Source organism: Phacochoerus africanus, chromosome 14, assembly GCF_016906955.1.
Source record: "Phacochoerus africanus isolate WHEZ1 chromosome 14, ROS_Pafr_v1, whole genome shotgun sequence".
NCBI classification, from domain to species: domain Eukaryota; kingdom Metazoa; phylum Chordata; class Mammalia; order Artiodactyla; family Suidae; genus Phacochoerus; species Phacochoerus africanus.
The window spans coordinates 13,179,899-13,204,664 of record NC_062557.1 but is presented as its reverse complement, the minus strand read 5'-3'; the positions used below and the strand labels follow the sequence as shown (position 1 = coordinate 13,204,664).

General features: G+C 51.5%; 1 protein-coding gene across 2 annotated transcripts in view; it reads right to left on the bottom strand.

The window, feature by feature from the left end:
- The window catches only part of PRKCA (protein kinase C alpha), a 386,579-nt gene that overhangs the window by 28,515 nt on the left and 333,298 nt on the right, over positions 1–24,766 (bottom strand). For both annotated transcript variants that reach the window (XM_047759338.1, XM_047759339.1), the window contains exons 9-13: positions 24,596–24,733; positions 23,446–23,619; positions 21,061–21,152; positions 18,879–18,941; positions 17,551–17,689 (exon numbers count right to left, since the gene is read on the bottom strand). In XM_047759338.1, the coding sequence (XP_047615294.1) occupies positions 17,551–17,689; positions 18,879–18,941; positions 21,061–21,152; positions 23,446–23,619; positions 24,596–24,733 (606 nt within the window). The remainder of the gene's footprint in view (positions 1–17,550; positions 17,690–18,878; positions 18,942–21,060; positions 21,153–23,445; positions 23,620–24,595; positions 24,734–24,766) is intronic.

Below are 24,766 nucleotides of genomic sequence, written 5' to 3'. Positions count from 1 at the left end.
CAGGCCAGGGAACCCGTGCCACAGCACTGACCTGAGCCTTGGCAGGGACAATGCCAGCTCCTGAAGGGCTAGGCCAGCAGGGAACTCCCTGAAAATTCATTTTTTGGAATGAAGCATACTTCCCTCCCAATGACCAACTGCTATTAAGACATGCCTCCAAATTACCCCAAACCTCACTGCAAAAGGGACAGAGCATGAGAGAGCCCTGCTGAAGATATAAACATTTAGAAACATAGTTTAGCATGCTGTTTACACGGCCCCCTGGGAGCTGTCTAGACTGTCCCTGGCCAGGCCAGTAACCACTAAGCCACAGGTGGCGATGAGCCGGTGGAAGGAGGCGCGTGGAAATGGAGACGTGCTTTATGTGTAAAACACACACCTGATTCTGAGGGCTTGGCACCACAAAACACAACATCTCACTGACAGTTGTTCATTTTGGATACAACTGCGTTAAATAAAACACATTCACTTGTGAGGGAACGTGATAGAGGATAATGGGTCACGCTGCTGTCCTGCAGAAGCTGACAGAACACTGTAAGTGACCATAATAAAAAAATATTAAAAATGATAAAATTGTAATAGTAAAACTTAACAAGTTAGTTTCACCTGTTTTCTTTTTTAACGTTTCACACACCTGCCCCCCCCCCCCCCCCCGCCACCGCAACCCCCAAAACAAAACGTGGCTGCTTAAATGCAGTGTCGGCTTGCATTTTACTTCTAGACAGTAACATGTCAGAAAGAGTGACTTTTTTTTCCCAGGAACAAAGTTTCTGGCTGCTCAACATGGGCATTTCTTTGCATTACGAAGGGCCTCAGGTCTGGAGGGTCAAACTCTTGGGCAATCTTGAGCGCCCAAAGGTGATAACAAGCTGCCTGTAACAGAATTACTTGTAAGGGTGACGGCAGAGCCTGGCTGGTGCTCCCCAAACCTGCCTCCCCGTGCTGAGCTCATAGGCGCAGTACACACCGCCCAGCCCCCCGAGTTTGGACCCCCAAGCTCTACTAGCTCCTACAACCACTCTGGTTCCCCGGGTCTCGCTGGCCTTCGGAGCCGGCTTTGAACCGAGGACCGGGCTCAGGGACCACGGACTGGAAGGCGAGGCTCCCCTGTGTCTGTGCCCGATGGGATGGAAGCAGGTGTCTCAGGCACTTGAAAGCGGGCAGCCAAGGCCAGGGGATGCCTGAAGTCCCACAGCCCCAGGCGAGGGGCCGCCCCGGCAACGTGGCTTCCGCTGTAGAGGAACTCACAAAAAGGAGAGGCAGGCTTGGCAGGATGAGCTGGCGGGCCTCCCTGCAGCCCATGGGAGGCTGAACTTCTGCTTCAGAGACAGACCCCCAACAGGGCCGCGGTCAGGTGGCGCCACTGCTATTTGTCACTGTGATCATCACCATTAAACTTCCACGAGCCGATGGCTGGGGGGGTGTCGGGATGTTACCAACGGCTGCCTGTCTTGTAAAAGTGAGATATGAATGCGCTTCCTTCCAGCCCGGGCACAGGCCCAGGGACAAAGGGGAGGGGCAGGTTTCTCGCCTCTTATGAGGCCAGAGACCCAGAGCAGCTGGAAGGACGTCACTCCAGGGCCACCCACCCCTCTATCCTCTGCCAGGGCTACATGCCCTAAGCCCTCCCAAAGAGGGTGGAGCGTCAGAAGCTTTTCTGGAGAACTCGGGGGCAGCATGGTTAAGATTTTATTTTATTTTATTTATTTATTTTTGTCTTTTTGCCTTTTCTTGAGCTGCTCCCGTGGCATATGGAGGTTCCCAGGCTAGGGGTCCAATCAGAGCTGTAGCCGCCAGCCTACGCCAGAGCCACAGCAACACGGGATCAGAGCCCCATCTGCAACCTACATACACCACAGCTCACGGCAACGCTGGATCTTTAACCCACTGAGCAACGCCAGGGATCGAACCCACCACCTCATGGTTCCTAGTCGGATTTGTTAACCACTGCACCACAACGGGAACTCCATGGTTAAGATTTTAGATGCTACTGGCAACAGCAACAGTTACTGTCACCAATGTCGCCATCAGGACATTCACCAAGTGCCAGGCTCCTGTGCTCCATTAGTTCATGCAGCCCTCATGAGACCTGGACGGGTATCAAACATGAGGAAACAGAGGGGTTAAGTAGCTTGCCCAAGGCTACACAGCTAGTAAGTGGCAAAGCTGAGATCTGAACCCTGGTCGTCTGGCCTTGGCCTCCACAATCTGGACCGTTTTTCTAAACCGAAGCTCCATCAGCCTTTCACTCAGCACGGCTCCCTAGACTGCTATGGTGGGAACAGGCCAAAAAAGGACTCAAATGCCTAACTGGGTCAAAACAGCCAAGAAAGATGCCCACTTCACTCACACGTCTGGCTCCGAAGGCCTGGTCTTGAAGGACCCCGGGACTCAACGCATGTGCAAGAAGCCCCCGCGCTCCCGCTGTGAAACACACGGCCTGACTGCAGAGATCCCCTTCCTGGCGGCATTACAAAGTAACACCTGCCTTTAGGCATAAAACATGCCCAAGTCCTCTTACCGGCGGAGGGAAACAAAGACTATTTCTTCCTTTTATCAAAATTAAAAATATTCTAATGGAAAAATTACGGTTGTTTTGAAAAGACATTGTAAGTTCCCCAGGCTGGAACCCGGGCAGCATTCTTCATGCACCTGGTGGAAACACCGACAGGTCAGAACCGTGCTGTTGGGGAAGAAAGACCACGGGCCTGAGAGTCTTCTGTTCTGACAGCTGCGGGCCCCTGAGGTCACTGCCCATCTCTTCTGCTCCCTGCTCCGGGCCCACAACCCCCGGCCCGCACAGATTCTGGAGCCCTTTCCACGTTACCCTGAGGCTGCGTATCCACCCCCGGAATCCCCCACTTGCCCCCAGCACAGCAGGCGCTCCGTGAGGGTGTGTGGGAGAAACCAGTGGGTCTTGCCCAAGCCCGCCCTGCAGGTACCACCGCCCTCAAGTGCAAAACCACGAGGGCTCATAGGGCTGCTGCGTTGCTAAGGCTGGGTGGGCCGTAGAGAATGATTTAGAAAAGCATTTGCTTTTTGGAAGGAGGCTCAGAGTAGCTAGGAGGCTTGCTGGAAGGTCACTGGGCTGATGAGCTGCAAGGTTCCCCAGACTGTGTCCCCTGCCTGCAGCACCAGGCTTGAACCAGAGCAGAAGAAACAGGAAGCCCCTTGGTGAGGCGTCCTCCACTCTCAGCCAAGATGCTTCCCAGTCAAACTTCTTTGGAGCAGCACAGCCGAGCCCAGAGCACTAAGAGCTGCCACACGGGAGACAGTGCAGAGAGAAAGCTCTGAACCTGACTGCTGGAGACCAGCTCTGCCACGCGGGAGCTGTGTGACCTTGGGCAAGGTGTTTGGCCTCTCTGAGCTTCCGTTTCCTCAGCTGTGATACTGGAATTCCAGCACCCACCTGGCAAGTATGTGGTCGGAAGTGAATAGCATTCTGTATAGAAAAATGTGTTTATTGCAGGTGAGCTCAACATCTATAATTCCGTTCTACCTAATGCCAGAGGGAGGAACTGGCGCCCAGGCACGGCAGGTTCACAGGAAGACAGAGGAAACATTTGGGTGTGAGAGGGTATATTAATCCTATGTATTAAACACTCTGAAATGATGGTTGGCACCCGGAAATTCTCAGTCCATAAGGAACCTTCTATTCATTCTTTCAGCAAATATTATCTGACTATGTGCCAGATGCTGTTCTAGGCGTGGGGAACAGAAACGAAGAGTTAAAAAAAAATCCCTCCCTCATGCAATGGAATTAATTTTTACCAGCACAGCAAAACTTCCAGTTTCTCTTCTCTGCAGTATTAACCACCCCCTCCTTCTCCCTCCCTCCCACCGCTTATGGCTAACTGTGCTTTTCTTTGGGCCGGGCACAGGGATTCTGAGTCTAACTGGGGAGACAGACACAAACACGAATGAATTCACTGCACTGTGACATCTTACACACCAAGGATCTTAGTTCATCACATGAGAAATATCTGCAGTATCTGAAATCTCTGGACAAAGTACACAGGTGTATAGAAATTTGCCATAAAACGAGAATGGAAGGTCTGGAGTCCAAATCACTTATTTCCTACTTAGGTGAGTATTGTGGCTCTAGCTAGGATGGGGGTGAACGGAAAGTGACAGCTCCAAATGTAATAAAAGTGCTTTAAGAGCTGTTCAGGGGAACCACCCCCTCGGCCTTCCTGCTTGTTCATTTTACGTCCGGAGGATGGAAAGCAAACAGTAGGACAAGATCAGTGAGCCTCCCCCAAAGGTCAGAAGAGGATCAAGTGGTACCAAAATGGTTGGTAATTATTGACACTGGCTTTAAATAGCAATTAACACAAAAGGAAAAAAGGAAGGAAGGAAAGAAAGAGGGAGGGGGAAGGAGGGGAGAAGCAGAGCTCAAAGCTTGATGACTACAGACCATATTCCCAGCCATCCAGGACCTATGTTTGGAAGGGAAAGGACACACAGGCTGGATTTTTTTTAATTAATAAGTTGCCTTAAAGAGAAGTTTCAGGTTCACAGCAAAACTGAGCGGCACACACGGAGCTCCCATACACCCTGTCCGTCCCCTGCCCCCCCGCCCCAAGGACACTACGGCCCCTTGGTGCCTTGGCTGCAATGGATGAACCTGCACTGACAGGTCATTACCATTCCGAGTTCAGAGTTTACATGAGCGTTCACCCTTGAAGCTGTACAGGGTATGGGTTTTTAAAAATGTGTCATGCTACGGATCCACCCCTGGACCCTAATTGGATGTAGGAGTTTCATTGCCCTCAGAATCCTCACTGCTCTGCCTACTTTTCCCTCCCTCCTCCAACCCATGGCCGTTACTCATCCTTTTTATTATTTTCCAAGGTCTGCCTTTTCCGGAGTTTTGATAACTGGACTCAGACTGCGTGCTGTCTTTTCAGACTGGCTTCTTTCCCTTAGTGATGTGCACTGAGTCTCCTCCCTGTCGTGCCATGGCCTGACAGTCTGCCTCTCTTCAGTGGTGAATAATATTCCACCATCTAGCTGAATCACAGTTCATGCGTCCACTCGCTTCCTGCAGGACATCTTGGTGGCTTCCGAGTTTGGGCAGTTATGACTGAAGCTGCTATAAACATCCGTGAGCAGGTTTTGGAGTGGACATAAGTTTTCATTCATTTGGGTAAACACGTCAGAGCACAAGTGCTGGATCGTATGGTAAAGACTATGTTTAGCTTCAGAAGAAACTGCCAAGCTGTCTTGCACGGTGGCAGTACTAATTCTGAAGGAGCCATAAGGAAAATTCTGAATAAAGGCCAGGCTTCTGATCTGGCAGAGAGACGTCTCCCCACCCCCACCCCCGCACCTGGTGTTTCTCTGATTCTGGAATGTGCTCTAGCAAGTCGTGGACTTGGTTTTCATGACCCTCAGACCATTCATTCATAACAATAAGTTACGCAGGGAGAAGTTTTGGGCCGAAGCTCTCATCTCTTCCTCGGGTTCCTCGCTTTCCAGCTCTCTTGTAACATCTGCTTGTCACAGAGGAAGTCAGGAAGGTGACGGCGAAATGACCGGGGCTGGGCAAACCCCATCCCGATCGACCTGCAGCCCAATGCCAACCTACCTTCTCGAACTTCTTGTTACATCAAAAACCATTCAACCCCTCTTTAGATGCCTTCTCGTCTCCCATCCTGATCTTTTCAAGAACCTCCTTCATAAAGAGATACACTAAGAACTTGATACCAGCAGTAACAGGTCAAGTTTCAATCCCACCTAAGCCACACTCTGTTGGGTACCACTCCCATGTACCACAGGGGCCGTCGGGGCCCGGCAAGTTCATGGGCAGCCACACAGCAGGGACGTGGCAGAGGCAGAATTCAACCCTCTCTCGTGGTGCCCACTCTATGTCAGCGGGGAGCTGGGAGGGGCAGGCAGGGACATCAGAGAAGCTGCCTCCGACCTCTGAGACCTTTATCCAGCCTCCTGCCTGTTCCGCTGGGTGGGAGAGATGCTGCCGCCGACGGTGGCTGCGTAAAGTGCATCTGGGTTTAACACTGCTTCCTTGACCCCAACCCCAGACTCCGTACTGGCCTTGGGGGTGAGGGAGGGGGAAGACCCCGGGGCAAGGAGATCAGAGACGCATGTTACCAACTGAACTAGCGACACTACACACGTTCTCTCCTCCCACCCTGGCGAGCGGACCTTCCCCAGCAGTCTGCTCGGGCTGCCACCACGGGACACCACAGACCGAGCGGCTTAAACAGTGTTTCTCCCAGTTCTGGAGACTTGAAGTTTAAGATCAAGCAGGGTTGGTTTCTCTTTCTGGTTGCAGGTAGCAAGCAGCCTGTCACCCGGCCTTTCCTCTGTGAGGTGTCCTCGGGGTGTCTCGTCTGAACACCTCGGCCTGTGTGATGGAGCCCCGCCCTATGCCTGAATCGCCTCCCTGAAAGCCCTCTCTGTGTGCTCACGCGGGGATTACCTTCCACTCACACACCCGGGAGGAACCGAATCCTGTCCGTAACACTTGCCGACAACCTGGAAGGCCAGGCTCGACGGTAGAATTTGTGGACGCCTTAGACTCCACTTGCTGTGTGGAGACCTGGCCCCCCCGACTTCACTTGCCAGCCCCTCTTCATCATCTATGACCCGCCATCTGCAGCCCGGCCCGCCCGCCCCAGCCCCGTACCACTGTCCTCTGCCAACAGCCGTCCACCCACCTCTCCATCAGATACCGGGGTGCCCTCCGGCAAGACAGTGGGTGTCCCTCAGAAAGATGGATTTTTTTTTTTTTTTTGTCTTTATAGGGCCACATCTGCGGCATATGGAGGTTCCCAGGCTAGGTGTCAAATCCGAGCTGTAGCTGCCGGCCACAGCCACAGCAATGTAGGATCCGAGCCGAGTCTGTGACCCATACCACGGCTCACGGCAACGTCGGATCCTTACCCCATGGAGCAAGGCCAGGGATCGAACCCGCCTCTCCATGGATACTACTAGTTGGGTTCGTTACTTCTGAGCCACAATGGGAACTCCGAGATGCAGCATTTATACTGCCTCCGCCAGAATCTGGACTGGCTGAGGGGCTTGCCTTGACCCAGAGAATGTGGTGGAGATGACAGTGAATCAAGTTGTAGGCATGGCGTAAGGGGCCTCCACTTTTTGTCACCTCTCTGTTTTGCTCTCTTGGGAGCCATCACGTTGAGCAGCTCTGGATCAACGACTCAATGATAAGAATCTCACGGGAAGACAGGCCACAGAGAGGAGAACCCGTGGGGTCCTGGCCTAGAACCACAGCCTGGAGCCACGGGGGCCCCTCCAGGGCTCAGCAGAACTGCAGCAGCGTCAGGGGTCAGGGTGCACCAGTCCTGATGCACCCAATCTCAGCGTGAACCCAGCTGTTACAAGTCCCAGCAACAGAGAATTCAAACCACAGACAAAAACTCATGGAGTGATTCCTCTGACACAGGCCAAGCTTATCATGGGCAAAAGTGAATCCTCAAAGTTGTACTTTCGAAAAGGTTATCCTCAAAATGATTATCCTCATTTTCTCTTTTTCTTTTTTTTTTTTTGCCTTTTCTAGGGCCGCTCCCACGGCATATGGAGGTTCCCAGGCTAGGGGTCGAATCGGAGCTGTAGCCGCCAGCCTACTCCACAGCCACAGCAATGCGGGATCCGAGCCGTGTCTGCAATCTACATATACCATAGCTCACAGCAACGCTGGATCCTTAACCTGCTGAGCAAGGCCAGGGATCGAACCTGCAACCTCATGGTTCCTAGTCGGATTCGTTAACCACTGAGCCACGACGGGAACTCCGATTATCCTCATTTTTGACATCACCCCAAGTTCTTAAAAGAGCAGAACGACAGCCAGAGGTGACTATCGAATGATAAAGAAAAAGCCACCTGAAATCAAACAGGAAATCTTTCCTTTCAGACCCATTCGGTCTGTGTGGGGCTAAAGTGTAGTGGGGCTGAGTCAAGCCGGAATCAGATGCATTGCTGTCAGTCCTCTGGTCTCTCTTCAAGCGGTTCTCTAACTCAGTCACTGCAGCCCTTGTCACTGGTCTCCACTGGGGTGGCAGGTGGAGGAAATGGGGCCCCATTTACCGCTTGGCACACCCTTTGGAGCTCCTTTTTTTTTTTTTCAACCACACCCCAGGCGTATGGAAGTTTCCGGGCTAGGGACTGATTCTGAACCACGGCTGCAACCTACACTTCTGCTGCGGCAATGCCAGATCCTTAACCCACTGCACCGGCCCCAGGCTCGAACCCGTGCTGCCTCAGAGACAATGCCAGATCCTTAACTGGCTGCACCACAGTGGGAACTTCTGGAGCCCCTCTTAACTCAGGCCTCCTCTACTGAGCAGGGAGCTGTTCAAAATGGTAACTGTACATCTGAACAAAATACCCACTTATGCATAAAGGAACGAGCCGGTAATTAGGAATACATTTTGTGCCTGTAAAACCTTTATCAGCTGGAATAAAAGATTTTCTGGAATTTCACAGTCTAGTGGGTCTTCATGGATGAGTGTGGTAACAGAGCAATAAGTGAAACCCTGAGTGGGGGAAATGGCCACTGACAGCATTAGGGCTGCCGGCCTGCCCTTTGGGGCAGGCGGCCCAGGAACCTGACCCAGGCACCTGCAGTCTGTGAGCCTTGGACAGGACATCTCTCCTCTCTCTGCTTCCTTTTTCTTGTCCACAAAACAGGGATAATGCTGTTTACTCAAGGACTGTTGTTCCCCTGGGCAGCGGCAAAGGGGTCCTCTCGGGACCATAGCTACAGTGGCAAAGTTGATCAGCCCTGGGTTCACAGCCCAGGTCTGCCCGGAACCTGGGCCATGTGAAAAAGGAACAAATCTCTGTATCTTGCGTTCATTATCAGGAAAACAGGGCCAGTAACACCAATTCTGCAGAACCGACTTAAGGATTAAATAAGCTAAAGCCACTGAGGTGCCCCCGCTGGGTCTTGTAGGCAGCGGGCATCGATAGAGGGGCAGCGGGCATCGATAGAGGGGCAGCTGATCCAGCAGGAGCTGGTCATCTCTGAGGAAGGACTGGGAGGGCAGGCAGGAACGGGCTGGAGTTGTCTCATGGACCACAATGTCACAGAAGGTGCCAGATGCTCCAGAGAATAGGGCTAAACTCATTAAACTCTGATGCTATGAAAATTATGAGACAGATAAAAGGCCGTGGGCAGACAATAAAATATATGAGCTGATATAACCAACCTAACTCCTAGGAAAGATCTGAAAACAGTTCTATAATTTAAGGATGAACCTCCTCCCCCACCCCCCAGCCCTCCCGAAGGCCCGGCCTTGGCTCTTTAAATATTTCTTGGAGGGAAAGGGGCGGCTTCATTTTCTCTTACAATGCTGGCGTCGCTGGACCGTGACCTTACACAGAGGGAAATTGCCCTTTGATAGAAAGCAAGCCGCCTTTCGGCTTATCATTCTTTCTTTAATCAAGCGCTTTCTCTGTTCCCCCCACCCTGCGCTGGGTTGGCGTGGGGTCTGCGGCTCCGACAGCACTGATCGTGGAGGAGCCACAGCTGGGACTGGCTTCTCTCTCTCTCTCTCATTCTACCCCTTTCTTCTCAGTTTGGCAAGTGCTAATTTACTGCCTGACTGCACAGCCGTGTGCACTAAATGAGCTATTTTCTCATTTCACTTTCAGACCCTCTTTGATTCTCTACCCTTCTCTACAACCCTTTCCCCAAAGGCCAGGCGGCCTCTCTTGGGAGGTCAGTATCCTGGCACCTTGGGCCCTCCGGGGTCCTGGGCTGATGTTCCGCCCCCCTCCCCACACTTGGGCATGCTGCCTTTCTCTGTCCCTTCCATCAGCCACAGGAATCGCCCGTCCAATACCCGCCGGCGGACCTCCTGGCCCCTCGGGGCCCAGGCTTTCAGCTCTGTTCTGCTGCTCTGTGCTCTGGCTGCGTATCCTCCGCCACCAGTCACATCCAGGAAGGCAGCGTGCTGTACCCAGCCATCCCAGATCCATGCTGCCGGCCGGGGCTGCTCCAGACCCTGAGGTGGGGGCTCATCAGTGACCAAGAGACAACGGTTCTGTCGTGTGGAGCATAGCGGGAGACAGAAATAAGTAAATAAATGAGTACGTGATGTGGTCCATTAGAGGGGGACGTGGCACGGAGGGAGGCCAGGGGCAGGGGGTCAGGAGTGCCCAGTGATGGGGTAGACACTGGAGCTTTGCGGCTCTAACTAAGGTGGCCAGGAAAGGTAACCTCCCGAGGTGTCATCTGAGCTAAGCCTTCAGGGAGGTGATGGCCGGCCCCGGCGATGCCCGAGGGAGGAGCAAATCCTCGGTCTGTGGCAAATGTGGGGAGCGACAAAGCAGTCAGGACAGCTGGTCTAGAGAGACTGGGGAGGGGGAGAGGGAACCAGACGGCAAAGGGTCTCCGGCCACTGAGAAGACTCGGGCTTCTCCAGGATGCTTCATTCAGAAAGGAGCCCCCTCCCCAGCCCTGAAGGCAGTGCCCTCCCCTCTCCGCCTCATTCTCCCTTCTCTCCCCCCTCCATCCCCTCCTGGCATGTAGCGCAGTCATTCATTCATTCATTCACATGAGGTAAAATAAATGCCACCCCTTCCTCCTGCCCTCTGGGGAGTGACCGTCTACCTTCCCTCCTTCCCTTCACCATTGAGTCCCCCAGAGAGAGGGTTCTGGAAGGTCTGCCAGCGCACTCAACTCTGTGCATCCTGCTTCCACTTCCTTGTTACAAACACTGCCCTTGGAGACGGCTGGTTCCTTGTGGCTGGATCCCCTCTCCAACCCCGCGCCCACCTCCCTGACCTCTGCGCCTGGCCACCTCCAAGGTCATGAACACTTAGCATCCTTGTTACCCGGACTTCACAGCTCCCTAGTTCCCTCCCTCTCTGGACATCCCCAGTCTCGCCTCCCTCCCATCCCTAATCCGTGGCCCCTCCCACGTGTGACTCTTGGCCCTCTCCAGAAAAGGTCACAGTTGCCGGCCTGTTGGCTGAATCTCACCTGTTTATATGCCTCTTAATAGATACTAGAGCCAGCTTTGAAGAATTAGGCATATTTTACATAAAAATGCAGACTTCAGGCTGCTGTCCTGGGCAATATGGGCTGACATTCCCACCGGGCTGGAAGGAGTGGCCAGGACCCCCTGGGATCAGTCTCCAGTTCTCTGAAGTCATCCAGCCCCTGTCCCTGGATGACAAATTTGCACATCTGCTTCTGGCCAGCTGGCGGTGGGGTGGCGGGGGTGGCAAGCATGCCCGCAACCTTCTCCCCCTGTGATTTTAGCCACGCTGGAATGCCATCTGTCATTGCCAAGGGGAGTGCGTCTCATCCGCATCCCTAAGCTCACATCCCTCCTGGGCTGCAGTGGCCCACTTCTAACTGCCTCCAGCCCCAGACCCTCCTCACAGCACCCACCCCCCCACAAACATGCTGCCCTGCCAGTCTCCCCTTTCCAACGGAGGCACTGAGTAGGCACTTGGTGAATACCGGGCTGATGTATGAGGGAGAGGGGCCTGAGTGTTGCTGGTTCACCCTGGCTTCTGAGAGACCTGCTCAGTATGAGCAGCTGGAGGAGAGTCCTGACTCAGTGCCTTAGACATGAAATGGTCTGATCATGACAGAGCCCTGATTCCAGTTCAGATGCGTGAATGTCCATTTCTCCAAGAAGAGGTGGAAGAGAAAGTGGCCTGGAGCACCCGTGCTTTCCCCTCCTCTACCGCTGACTGCGGCATGATACATGCAAGGGGTCGATGGGCTCTGTGGCCACAATGTCTGACCGCAGAGTGGGGTCCAGATCCCACGCCGGCCCCTTACCACGTGTGCAACCCCTGCTCACACATAAAACTTGACAGACCACAAGACGTGTTCAGAGCGCCTGGTGCAGCCTGAGCGACATCGCCGCGGTGCTGGCCCACCCCCGCCACGACGGGGCTGCAGGGAAGGGTTCTACACGGCTCGTGTTCAAAGAGCTTGGCTCCCACCGCAGCGGGAGGTCCACAGGGGTCCCCTGGCCAGAAGCAGCCCCTCCCTGTGGCCTCTCGCTCCCAGGAAAGGCAGGCAGGGCTGCTATTCAGTCTGCTGCTAGGCTGCCGGCAGACACTTGACTTGTGCCTGGACCTTACTCGCTCCCAGTAACTGACTCTCAGATGGAGGATTAAACCCAGCTACAGCTTGCGCGCGGCCCTCTCAAGGGCTCTTGCTAACCTCGAAGGATTCTCTCTGTGTCAAAGCAAAGAGTCCCCTTAGTGTCAGCTTCAGGGATTAGGTTCTGATTGGAGCCCCTTTCGCGGCGTCCAGCTCAGCTCCAAACTCGTGCGTGAGTGACATGTTCTGCCTTCGCTCATCTCCACCGGTTAATGAGATGCTACAGTATTAATCCATTTCAAGGTTTTTGAACAAATAGCCATAAATATTTAAGCCTCTGCTTTGCCTATTAAGGAAAACGCTGTCTCAGATAATGATTTCGCCTTTGCCTGACAGGAAGATTTACACACAGGATAGGATTATTTCCAACCTCTGAGCAGATTCAGAAACTTTGAACCTGGATGGTTTTTCTCTATCCCACAATTATTCCTCTGGTGACGTGTGCCAAACTCCTGGACCCTTATGAAGAAAATGCCAGCAGAAGGCGAAACAACCTAATGTTATCTCTGATTGTATTTCCCAAAGGAGGGCAGCTTCTTTTTCAATGAAAGTCAACTTGAATCTAAATATAGATTTTGGGTCCTGTTTGTGTCACCTCTTCTAAGCTGTAAGGAGTTCCAGGGCAAGGCCCCGGGGGAGCTCCTCTGTAATCCCACGGTGGTGCCATGCCTGGCACAGTAAGTGTGCAGAATGCTCTCTGGATGCCCGCACTGCCCAGGGTTTGAGCAGTTGAGTGCAGTGGGCAATGCAAAGGTCTAGAGACAGCCTGGCCCGGCGTCGCAGGTCTGGTTCCGGCCTCTTGAGTGATGTGACCTTCGAGCATTACTAACCGCCTCAGGCACCTCCTCTGAACTGAACCGCGGGCCTGATGTTAGGTTCCTTTCCGGGTTTGTTATGAGGACTCACAGAGGAAACTACAGAGGGCGCCGGGCACACAGTGGACATTCTGTAAGTGGTGGGCACTCGCCCTATTACTGCTTCTCCAGTGGATATAAGGACAGAATGAAGGCTCGCAGAAGATGAAGGTCGTCAGGGCCAGAGCATGTTATCCCGTATGTGCTAAGAGGCTCAACGCCGGTTTCCACAAATCCCTCTCTGACAACCCACTCCCAGAATCCCTCTTTCTGACTGTGTGTTCCCAGCATCCTTCTCTCTTATATCATGTTCCTAGGATCCCTCTCTGACAGCACGTCCCCTGCATCCCTTCCTCTGACAGGTGTTCTTGGTGTTCCTTTCTCTGATGGGGCTTTCCACCCATCCCTCTCTGCATGTTTTCAGCATCCCTTCCACCGAAGGTATTCTCAGAATCCCCCTCTCTGACTGTGTGTTCCCAGCATCCCCCTCTCTGATGGATGTTCCCAGCATCCCTCTCTCTGTGTGTTCCCAGCATCCCTCTCTCTGACAGATGTTCTTAGCATCCTTCCTTCCAATAACATGTCCTCAGGTTCCTAGCATGACATGGCCAGCCCCATACAGGTGTGATTTTCTATATGGCAATCAGCTTCTCAGTTCAAAGGGTCTTTTCCAGGCCAACCTAGACTCTGCTGCCCCCTCAAAATGATCAGGAACACAGCAGTGGCTGGCCAAGGGCGTCTAGGAGAGGCTTCTAGAAGGCTCACAATCCAATGTGGCAAGTGAGCCAAGTGAACAATAAACGACAGCAGGACCAACTTGCCTTGCGACCGACAATCCCCAAGTTACAGACAACCACCTTATGAGGCAGCCATGATTATGCCCGTCTTAGTGGCAGAGGAAACTGGGGCATGGGATGTTGAGGTAACCTGGCCAAGTGGTTGAAGCAGTCCTCCAAAACAAAGGCTGCACAGGGACTTCCCGTCGTGGCGCAGCGGAAACAAATCCGACCAGGAACCATGAGGTTGCAGGTTCGATCCCTGGCCTTGCTCAGTGGGTTAAGGATCCGGCGTTGCCATGAGCTGTGGTGTAGGTCGCAGATGCGGCTCAGATCCCCCATTGCTATGGCTCTGGCGTAGGCTGGTGGCTGTAGCACGGACTAGACCCCTAGCCTTGAAACCTCCATATGCCGGGTGTGGCCCTAAAAAGACAAAAGACAAAAAAAAAAAAAAAGATTTAACTTGCATAAAATGCTCAGAGGGAAAAGCCAATCTCCAAAGGTTACACGCTGTATGAATCTATCATATGATATTCTTGAAATGACAATATTATAGAATGGAAAACAGATGAATGGTCGCCAAGGGTGGGGGAAAGGGGGCAGGAGGGAGGTGGGCGCGGTTATAAAAGGGCAACGGGAGGGGTCACTGTGGTGACAGTACCGAATCTTGACGTGGTGTCGGAGATGTGAACCCACACACGCGGATCAGATTGTCTCGAACTATATAAACATATACACGCAAATGAGTACAAGTTAAAAAAAAAAAGTCCAGAGTTACCAGGTGTCCTTGGTGGAGGAAGGTGGGGAGGTTATCAGGTACTATAGTTATTTAGTGAGAATGTCATCCTGATGGTGGCAGGCTGAAGAATCCTCCCCTCCTCCCAAGATACATCCATCCTAATCCCCAGACTCTATACATATGTTACTTTTATTTAGCAAAAGGAATTTCGCAGCTGGGATTAAGTTAAAGATCTTGAGATGGGGAGATGATGCTGTGTTATCTGGGTGGACCCCCTGTAATCACTATGGTCCCTACAGAGGGAGGCTGGAGGGCTGTGATTAGAAAAGGCAGCAAGAGAGATTATAAGATGCTATGATTCCAGCAGAGAGGGCAGAGGAAGGCACCAGGACACCGTGAGCTGAGGATGGCAGGCAACCCCTAGAGGCTGGAAAAGGCAGCAGAATCTCCCCAGAGCTGCTGGAGGGAGAGCGACCCTGCCCACATTATTATTATTATTATTATTATTTTTAATGGCCACCCCTGCAGCATATGAGAGCTCCCTGGCTAGGGGTTGAAACGGAGCTGCAGCTGCCAATCCATGCCACAGTCACAGCAACGCCAGATCCAAACTGCATCTGCGACCTACACCACAGCTCAGGGCAATGCTGGATCCTTAACACATTGAGTGACGCCTGGGATCAAACCACATCCTCATGGATACTAGTTGGGTCCTGAACCCGCTGATCCATGACAGGAATTCCCCTGCCGACAATGTGACATTAACCCTGTAAGACTGAGTTTGAATTTCTGAACTCCAGACCTGTAAGATCATAAATTTGCATTGTTTTAATCCGCTAAGTTTGTGATTGTCATAGCAGCAATATGAAATTGATACAATGAGAACCCTTGGAAAATAAAGGCAAAAACTTCAATTATTTGGATAATTCCATCTATGTGGAACGCTGTCATCTCTGATGTTGTCTGGTGGCTGAGGTATTGTTGAACATGGGAAACTATTTGTTTGATGAGCAGAGACCTGGTCTTGATAGAGATGAAGTTCAAAGCCATCTTTATTCCTAAAACTGCTGCCATTCCCTGTCACCAAGCTTTTGCAACATCTGGTGGGTGTTACACGGAGCTGGCACAGCTCCTAATCACAGCCTGTTTAATACGTGTCAGCCAGGAGAAGGCTTCAGAATAAATCCTGCATCAGGAGCTTCTATTTTTTTTATTGTGCCATCGCTCTATCCTTCGTATTAAAAAAATACTTAAGCTCATGTTATGCCTGGAGATGATGTGGGTTCTTCTCAGGGGAAACCCCAGCAAGTCAGGCATCAAGATAAGTGCCAGCTCTGGCCATGTAACTCAGAATGCAAGCTTCTACGTAAAGGCTCTAAGCCTCTGTCAGGGAATACAATGAGCAAAAAAAGCCCTTAACAAAGGAATAAAAATTAGCTTCCGAATTCCCGTTGTGGCTCAGCGGGTCAAGAACCTGACTAGTATCCATGAGGATGCAGGTGTGATCCCGGGCCTTGCTCGGTGGGTTAAGGATCCAGCGTTGCCGAGAGCTGTGGTGTAGGTCGCAGACAGCTTGGACCCCGAGTTGCTGCTGCTGTGGCATAGGCCGGCAGCTGCAGCTCTGATTTGACCCCTAGCCTGGGGACTTCCACATGCTGCAGGTGCGGCCCTAAAAAGAAAAGAAAACAAACAAAAAATTGGCTTCCCTTTTGGACTAATAGCTATGACTGAGGGTTTACTGGGTTCAAAACACAGTACCGGCCACTTGAGTCTTCACGGCAACTCTATGAGGAGGATGGTATTATCCCTGACTTGGTGTAGAAATGGAGGTTCAGAGAGGTTAAGTAACTTGCCTGAATTCCCACAGCCTGCGAATAATAAAGTCAGGGTTGGAGCTCACACTGGTCTGATTTCCAGGCCCACATCTTTCTGACCATGGCTACTGCCTCAGAGATGAACACATGAGGCAGAGTGTTGCATACATACCGGGAAGCCGTCAACAGCTGAAAGGCGAGCCCTCCAAGGAGCTGAAGGTTGGCCCAGCTTGGAATCCATCACCCTCCTTCAAGCTGGAGCTCAGGGGGGACGGGGCTGCGCCAGCCACAGGGCTGTGCATCGACAGAAAGTTGGCTGCCCAGTGACCTGGTGCTATAACCCACCCAATCACTGGCACGTAGGAAGCGATGTCAAGTGGGAAAAAACTGCCTGGTGTGTCTGTAACGGAGACAAAGCGGCACGGCCACCGCGGTAAGCACGCAAATCTTAGAGCCGCTCTGCTCAGAACCACCACGCCAGTGTGCTCTTCCCAACGCAGACACCGTGCTCAGCGCGGGTGTGCCGTTTGCAGCACTACCCGCGGATTTTCAGATACAGAAAACAACCTTGGTTACCAAAGGGGAAGGTGGGGAGGGATATATAAGGAGCTTGGGATTCAGGGGGATTCACACACCACCACATAGAAAGCAGAGAAACAGCTGGGACGTACTGCACAGCACGGGGACCTATACTCAATAACTTGTAATAACCCATAATGGAAAAGCATCTGAAATAGAATATGTCTGTGATATAAAAGTGAGCTATTCAGTACATATGTGGATGAATATAACTGAATCACTTGGTTGTACACCTGAAACGAACACACTGTTAATCTACTCTACGTCCATAAGAAAACAAACAACAAAATACCAACACAAAAACATACATCACTCTGATTCCGCTACAAAGCCATCCCTGGAACCCCGTTCTGAGCCCGGTTTTCCATGCGCAGCCCTCTCACAAGCAAGACCCTTCTTTCTCTGCCCCACCGTGGGTCTGACGTTGGTCTGCCCATGACCATGAAAGGAACACACGCTGCCATGCAACCCTCTCACGGGTTCACGTAACGAGACCCAAAGGCTGGTGAGACAAGCCCTGCGCGAACTCTGCAGTGAGCTCTCGCCCTTCCTTTTCCCACATGGCCCCCCACGGGGACTCTGGGACTCACGGCTGACTCCACCCCCCATCAGGGGCCGTGCTGCCGGTGGAAAGCCCCGGTCTGCAAGGCGGAAGGGCCCGCCAGGGTCCTACCTCCGGGGCGATGTAATCTGGGGTCCCACAGAAGGTCCTGGTCGTGACCCCGTCCATCATGTGCTCCTTACACATCCCAAAGTCGGCAATCTTGATGTGGCCCTCCGAATCCAGCATGACGTTATCCAACTTCAGGTCCCTGCGAGGACGCAGGTGGCATCAGTGTCCTTCCCACTACACCAGGCAGTTCGCGCAGCAGCGAGTGGCAAAGAAGCCTCCTTGGGTGGCTGCTGTCTCTGTGGCACGTTAACCACAAGTCCCAGGACAGTTGGGCCTGGGAATTATGATGTATTGATTTTTCAATCTCTGGGGCCTAAGGTAGTGCTGAGGATACAGGAGGCACTTAATAAATGCAGACTGAATGAATGACTAAATGACTGACCTAGTGATTCCCAGTCATGGCTGTGTAGGTAAGTCACCAGGGACTCCAGTTGAGTGGGTCTGAGGACACGGCAGTCATTTGGCTCATTAGAATCCCACGCAGAGGGTGAGACATGCAACCACGTTTGCAAAATCTCGGGCTCAGAACCACCTCACTGGGGCACACGTGTCCCCTCGGTTCTGCCTGGTGCCAAGCGTCCTTTTTTACTCTTCTGTTAATACTGGAAGATGTAATCCCTTCACTGGCACCAGCCTTTCATGGCAACTAACAGCTGACAACTGGAGGAGGTGTTTTGTTGGGGGGGGGGTTTGTTTGTTTTTGTCTTTAGGACCACACCCATGGCACATGGAAGTTCTTAGGCTAGGGGTCCAATTGGAGCTACAGCTGCCGGCCTACACCGCAGCCACAGCCACACTGGATCCAAGCTGCGCCTGCAACCTACACCACAGCTCACAGCAACGCCAGATCCTTAACCCACTGAGTGTGGCCAGGGATCAAACCTGCGTCCTCATGGATCCTAGTGAGGTTCATAACCCGCTAAGCCGTGACAGCAACTCCCGACAACTGGAGGAGTTTGATTCAACACTTTCCCTCCTGTCTCTCCCCAGCTCTCCGTGTCCTCTGCTGAACATCTCCAGCAGAAACACAGTGTGCAGGGGCCCCTGGCCTCCATGCCCCGTAAACAGCAGAGGAAGGAGCTTGCAGGGGAGAGAGAGGCACACTTTCTCTCGGAGCGCAGGAATGAGAGAGAAAATCTTCCGAGGTCCAGAAATCGGAAGGGGGTTCGGATCTGCCTGGAGGCTGCGGAGGATGTCGGGTGCCAGAGGGTCTCGGGGACCCCGGGGGTTGCCCGCTCTGTGGTTTAATTTCCATCACGGACTCACATGCCCACAGAGGTCCAGCCCAACCTCCATGGTGCTGCCCGCTGCAGTGCTGCAATACCCACCTATAAATGATTCCTCTTTTATGAAGGAAGAACAGTCCGATGGAAATTTCTGCCGCATAGAATCTGCAAGAGAAAATGCTTGTCAGGTTTCCAGCTTGCTTTCTTTGGAGCCCTGGATACTGCTTACCCTCAGGATGAGGCATAGCGTCGGTAAAAGAACAGAAAGCCCAGGATTATCAGAGAGCAGCCCTGCCTCACACGTGTCCTCCCATCCTCAGCTGTTTTATGATTCCAACTTCCCCAAGGACCGAAACAGCTAATAAAGACCAATGACACAGGTTTATCACCTGGCCAAAAACAAGCGCTTCTTATCTGGGGCAGGTGGACAGGTAATTTACTGCTCAAAATAAATTTCAAATACGATCTTTAGGAGTGGCTATCTGCTAGGCTACTCTAGGCAGGACTACGGCAGATGGGCGCAGATTTCCATTTTCCTATTCACGGGCAGAATATGCTAGTGTTTGAAAATACACGTATGCCTTGGAAGACAGGAGCGTGTGAGATGAACTCCAGAGCGGGTTTCCTCACCCCCCCACCCCCACCCCCCGCCCCAAGTGCTGGGAGACGGGGGCTACACACCTGCGTGCATCCTTTTAAATAATTCATAATAAAAAGGGGTTACTACTATTGCTTCAAAATTGTCCATGGGTCAATATTTGAAACTCTGAATAAATGCTGAGGGATGTTTTCAAACTTGCATAGTGTTTAGGAGGTCCTGAAGTCCGAGAAGCCACAAGACGCTGCCCACGCAAGCCCCACCGGGGAGGCTTCACACAAGCAAATGTTCCCACGAGCAGAGAAACAGCCCTCATGAGAAGAACCAAACCCTTAACTGGGGCGGGATGTCCCCTCTGAGGGCTGACAGGAGAGGGAGGGGATGGAAGAGGGAGAAGAGAAGAGATTACAAGTGACTTTCACATGGTTTATATTTTTTAAAATTAAAAAAAAACCTTTCTAGCAACACAAAGACAATGAAATGGCACAGAGACGCCTGTATGTTAGTTCACGCTGGAAGGTGGCTATTCTGCTCTTTGCTCTTTACAGTTCCGTGCAGTCGAGCTTTATTTTATAAGCCATGCCTTTTAATGCTTTTCGCCAGCCACACAAGAGAGGGGATAAGGGCAGGCATTTCTGAAAACTGAAAAGTAAAGATTGAAGTAAAACAGAAACCACTCCCCGTTCACATCTTCGAGGCTCACCATCCAAGAATTTCTGCCTGCAGTGAGTGAGTCTTCGCTAGGCCAGACCATCCCACCTGGGCCAGACGCGCTTCAGATTTATCTTTCAGACGGAACATCAGCCAGAATCCGATGAACATTTGCTAACTTCATTAATCAGGGTACACGCCCACTATGCACCCTCTCGGAGGGAAGTAGAATAGCTGTTTGTTTAGGTTTGAGTTTCCTGTGACTTCCTGGCTCCTTGAAAATGGGATGATTCTTAAGGTAGCCAAGTCTCTTCTCTAGATGGATGATTCTGTGTTTCTCCGGAGCCCACACCTTTCTCCTGTGCTGCTGACTCCTGCATCGCAGCATCCAAAGTACATCCCTTTGAAACCTTCCCAACTGAGTTCATGATCCTCTCCCAAACGACCCCCTGCACACCTACAATGCGGCATCGCCTGAAGAGGATTCTCGCTCCTCGTCCCATCAACAAGGTCTGGTTTTCTTCCTCCAGAATGTTTCTCCAAGATGCTCACTACGTTTTGGATCCAAGATCAAGCCTTGATCACGGCTCCAGTCTTTCTCCTCTATGCAGATTTTCATCAATTTCCTTGTACCAGCCCCTACCCTCCCTCCCATCTTTCCATCTCCTCATGGCCAGAGGGCTTTGTGAAAACCTAACCTGGTGGTGTCAAGCCCCACGGAAGCCTTCCAGCCTCCCCTGTTCCTCAGCCGGGCTCTCCACTGGGCTCGTCACCCAGAGCCCCTTTATTTGTTCACAAAATGAGCGAATGACCTCATTAAGGCAGGTGGCAGGCTGACAAGGGGATACACACACCCGCATCTCCAGGTGACCGGAAGTAGAATGAGCCTCTCCTTAGGAAACATTTAGGTGGACCCTGCCAATCAATCTGCCCCTCCTCCTGGGCAGAGCCCCACTTCCGAAATTTCCCCCCAGCAGAATTTCTCGGTTGGGAGTATTGCATTGTCTAAAATAAGAGACTTAAAAAACTACTCACACGGCTTGCGGTTCCTTAAATTTTCCTACTTGCTGAATGTGGTACATGAGGTCCCCTCCATTGACATATTCCATGACGAAGTACAGCCGGTCCTGAGAACCAAGGTTTGAGAGGTGAGCAGGGTTCCTCCAGCAGCCGAGTGAGAGGCCTCCATTGTCTATAGACTGTTTTGCTTTCTCATTAGTAAAACATGGGATGCACTGGCAGGTCTGTTCAGTGGAGCCCTTCACACTTTTTTCTCCCCAAATAAAGAATAAGTAATAAGCCCTATTACATGAGGGCCTGGGGGAGTATAAAGTCATTACCTAACTCTGGAACAATGGCTCTCTGTCAATGGGTTGGCCCCTCTGGTTACACAGGTTCCCTATTATAGTCGTGGCCCCAAATACGTCCTCCCGTCTCTCCCACAAACAGAATACATTTCTACGGCAGCGATGGTGTGAAGAATCCACATGGGTCAATTACTTAATTTTAACCATTGTTTCTGGTCTGCAATGTCTAAGACGCACGCCATAGCAATGTATAGTAATGCATCTACCTGGATGCTTCTGAGAACAAATCTCATGGGCTTGGTTGGGTTTTTTAGGGCTTTCATCACAGATGCTCAGTGATATTTACTGTGGGGCATGGGACTATACATGGAGAGGCTAATCAGATGTTCTCTGCATCCATATTATGCCCAAATATTATTTTGGATTTTCTCTATCACTGCTAATGCTAAGTGTTGGCCCTGCGAAGAACACACATCATAGACCTGAATAAATCTGCATATTTATGAGAACATTATGCTGGGACAGATGGGGAGACTGAGGGGTTTTAACGGGGAAATAACTAACAGCACAGCACAACAAGGTAAAAGCTGCCCTCTGCTCTCTTCTAGAAAACATTGCCATTTCGCAGAGATTATTAAACATTAAAATAGAGTACAGGGAGGAAAAGAAACTGATGGAGCTGGTGCTAACAGCCAAGAAATGGCTCTGGGAGCTTCAATCCCTTGCTTTCCTGTTATGAACTTTAATTTCAATTTTATTTCTCCGCTTTGTAGCTTTCCAGTGTAACCAGGGTTACAGGGTCTAGGCTGGGATTTTTTTTTTCTTTTTGAATACCATTCTCATCTCCTTGGTGTGACTTAACTGCTGCTAGGAGGGGAGTCTGCCAGCTGCTGGCATGAGGCTGACACGCAGTGGCCGGCGCCGGTTCTGCAGCCCCACTGCCAGCGCGGAGCCTCGGTGTGTGGCGGCAATGCCATTTTAAGAGTCTAAAATCCTTAAAGCATTGAGGGGCGCCTCCCAAGATTTTTAAAGGGAGGCATAAAAAAGAGAGTCAGTTTCTGGCCAATGGGAAATTGAAAGTAGTATAATCGTAACAGTAACCGTTCTAGCTGCTGAGTATTGAGTCATGTCTTCGAAAGGACGGCCACTGAGGTGCAGAAAGCCGGTCCCTGGGACTGCCTCACTGCGGGGCCATCCAAATGTTTATATTTTTTGTAGGTTACTTGCAATTGGCTGATTAGTGCTTTGGAAATTTTTTGATCCTCTATTTAGTTAAATTACATGACAGGGCTCAGTAGACTTTTTCTGTAAAGGGCAGGCAGTCAATATCTTAGGCTTTGTGTGTGTCTTGCAACTATGCAACTCTGTCTTTGTAGCATGAAAGCAGTAGATGCCGGGTCAGTAAGGCGCAGGGCAGCATCCCAAGAAAACTACTTACGGACCCTGAAGTCAGAACTTCACCTAATTTTCACATGTCACCAAACAGTATTCTTTTATTTTTTTCTCACCTTTCTTAGAGCTCCCAGGACCATAGACAAGAGGCCAAATTGCCACCCTCTGCTGTGTGCATTTCACAAGTCTCCTAATGATCCAGCACAAGGCTCTGGTGGCTGGAACAGTGGTTCTAAAAAGCCAGGGCTGTGAGGGAGTTCCCTAGTGGCTCAGTGGGTTTTAAGGACCTGGCAACGTCACTGCAGCAGCTCGGGTCACTGCTGTGGTGAGGGTTGGATCCCTGGCTGGGGAACTTCCATATGCCATGGTGTGGCTAAAAAAATAGAAAGGAAAAAAAAAAAACAGGGGTGTGAATTATTATTTTGTATCTCTAAGTCTTAAATGCATTGCCTGGTATGAAGAAAATGTTTGACAGACGCATTCGCTGAATGAAAAGGAATTAATGCCAAGTCTCCAGGTAGGGCACGAGGCCGAGGAGTGGTTCCTGGTCACCCCTGCTCGGCAGGGAAGAATCTGGGGCTGAGTGGCTCCCAGTTATGTCTTTTTCCAGCCTTCTCCCCAGGGGGAAGATTGACTCTGACCCCGAAGATACTTTGGTTTGGTGGCAGCTCTCGAGGGGGCCCGCCACGTGCTGCACCACTAACAGAGCCCGGGTCCTTACCACTGTCTGGAAGCAGGAGTGTAGCTGAGTCAGGAACGGAGGCTTATCCAGCAGGGCCAGTACGCGCTTCTCCACCATGGTGCACTCCACGTCGTCGTCTTGAATCACCACGTCCTTCTTCAGGATTTTGATGGCGTACAGTTCTTCCGTTCCCTTCCTGTCGGCGAGCATCACCTGAGAGCAGAGGAAGAGCAACCTCAAAACTTCCAGGCCTACGGCTGGCGGGGGCGGGGGCGGGGGGTGTGTACGGAGGAAGGGGAGAAACACGTCTAGCGATAGTTCAGACTGTTCATGCGGATTTGCAAATATGTGATATGAGAATATAAACAAGTTTTGAATTATTGCCCATCGCTGCAAATTCCTCCAGCTAAGTTCTAAACAGTCAAGATTTATACCCTGTGTAGTCTACGGCCACTTGGTGGCGCTATTGTGGCTGCTGGAAGGAACACTCTGACGTTATCCGGATTAGTCTCCCATTACGTACATCGCTCAGGAGCATCCTCAGAGCACAAATAGGACTGACCTTTATAGGCTTCTCACAGGTCAGGAACCAAATTTAAACAAAACAAAAAAAGGGGGGGGAGGGGCAGGATTAAAATCAAAATCAGTTCCTAGATCCATCATGAGATGTGGGACCAGAGAAGCACATGCGGCTGTGCAGGCTGACTGCTGAGGAAACGCAGTTCGGTATCGCGCACATATTACATCTGCTTGCTGTACGTCAGCATTTAATTTTTATTTTTTTAATTTTTCTTATTTTTGGCTGCACCCTTGGCATGTGGAAGTTTCCAGGCCAGGGACTGAATCTGTGCCACAGCTTTGACCCAAGCCCCTGCAGTGACAACATTGGATCCTTAGCGCACAGAGCCACAAGAAAACACCTAATGCTTAATTTTGAGTCGTGGAAATTATTCAACCAACATTTTGGGGCACCCACTCTGTTCTGAACCCCGAAATGGTGACATGCGGTGAGCCTCCACTACTTTTTGGGCACGGTTGGTTTTGAACGAGCGAGAAGCAGGAAACACTGAGGCATGTGTAAAAAGCACAGGGAAACTAAAGGGCCGCTCTGGGATCCTCAGGGATGGCAGGGCTGATGCCGACATTCTCTGCAAAATCCCGGCCGCGTCGCAGACGAGGGTCCCCGTACCTTCCCGAAACTGCCCTTCCCCAGCACCATGAGGAAATTGAAGTCGGTGAGTTTCACTCGGTCAAGGTTGTTGGAAGGCTGTCTCCTGTCTTCAGAAGGACTGATCACTTTGTTACCAGCAGGGCCCAGCTTGGCTTTCTAAACAACAAGCACACAGATGAAAACCATCAA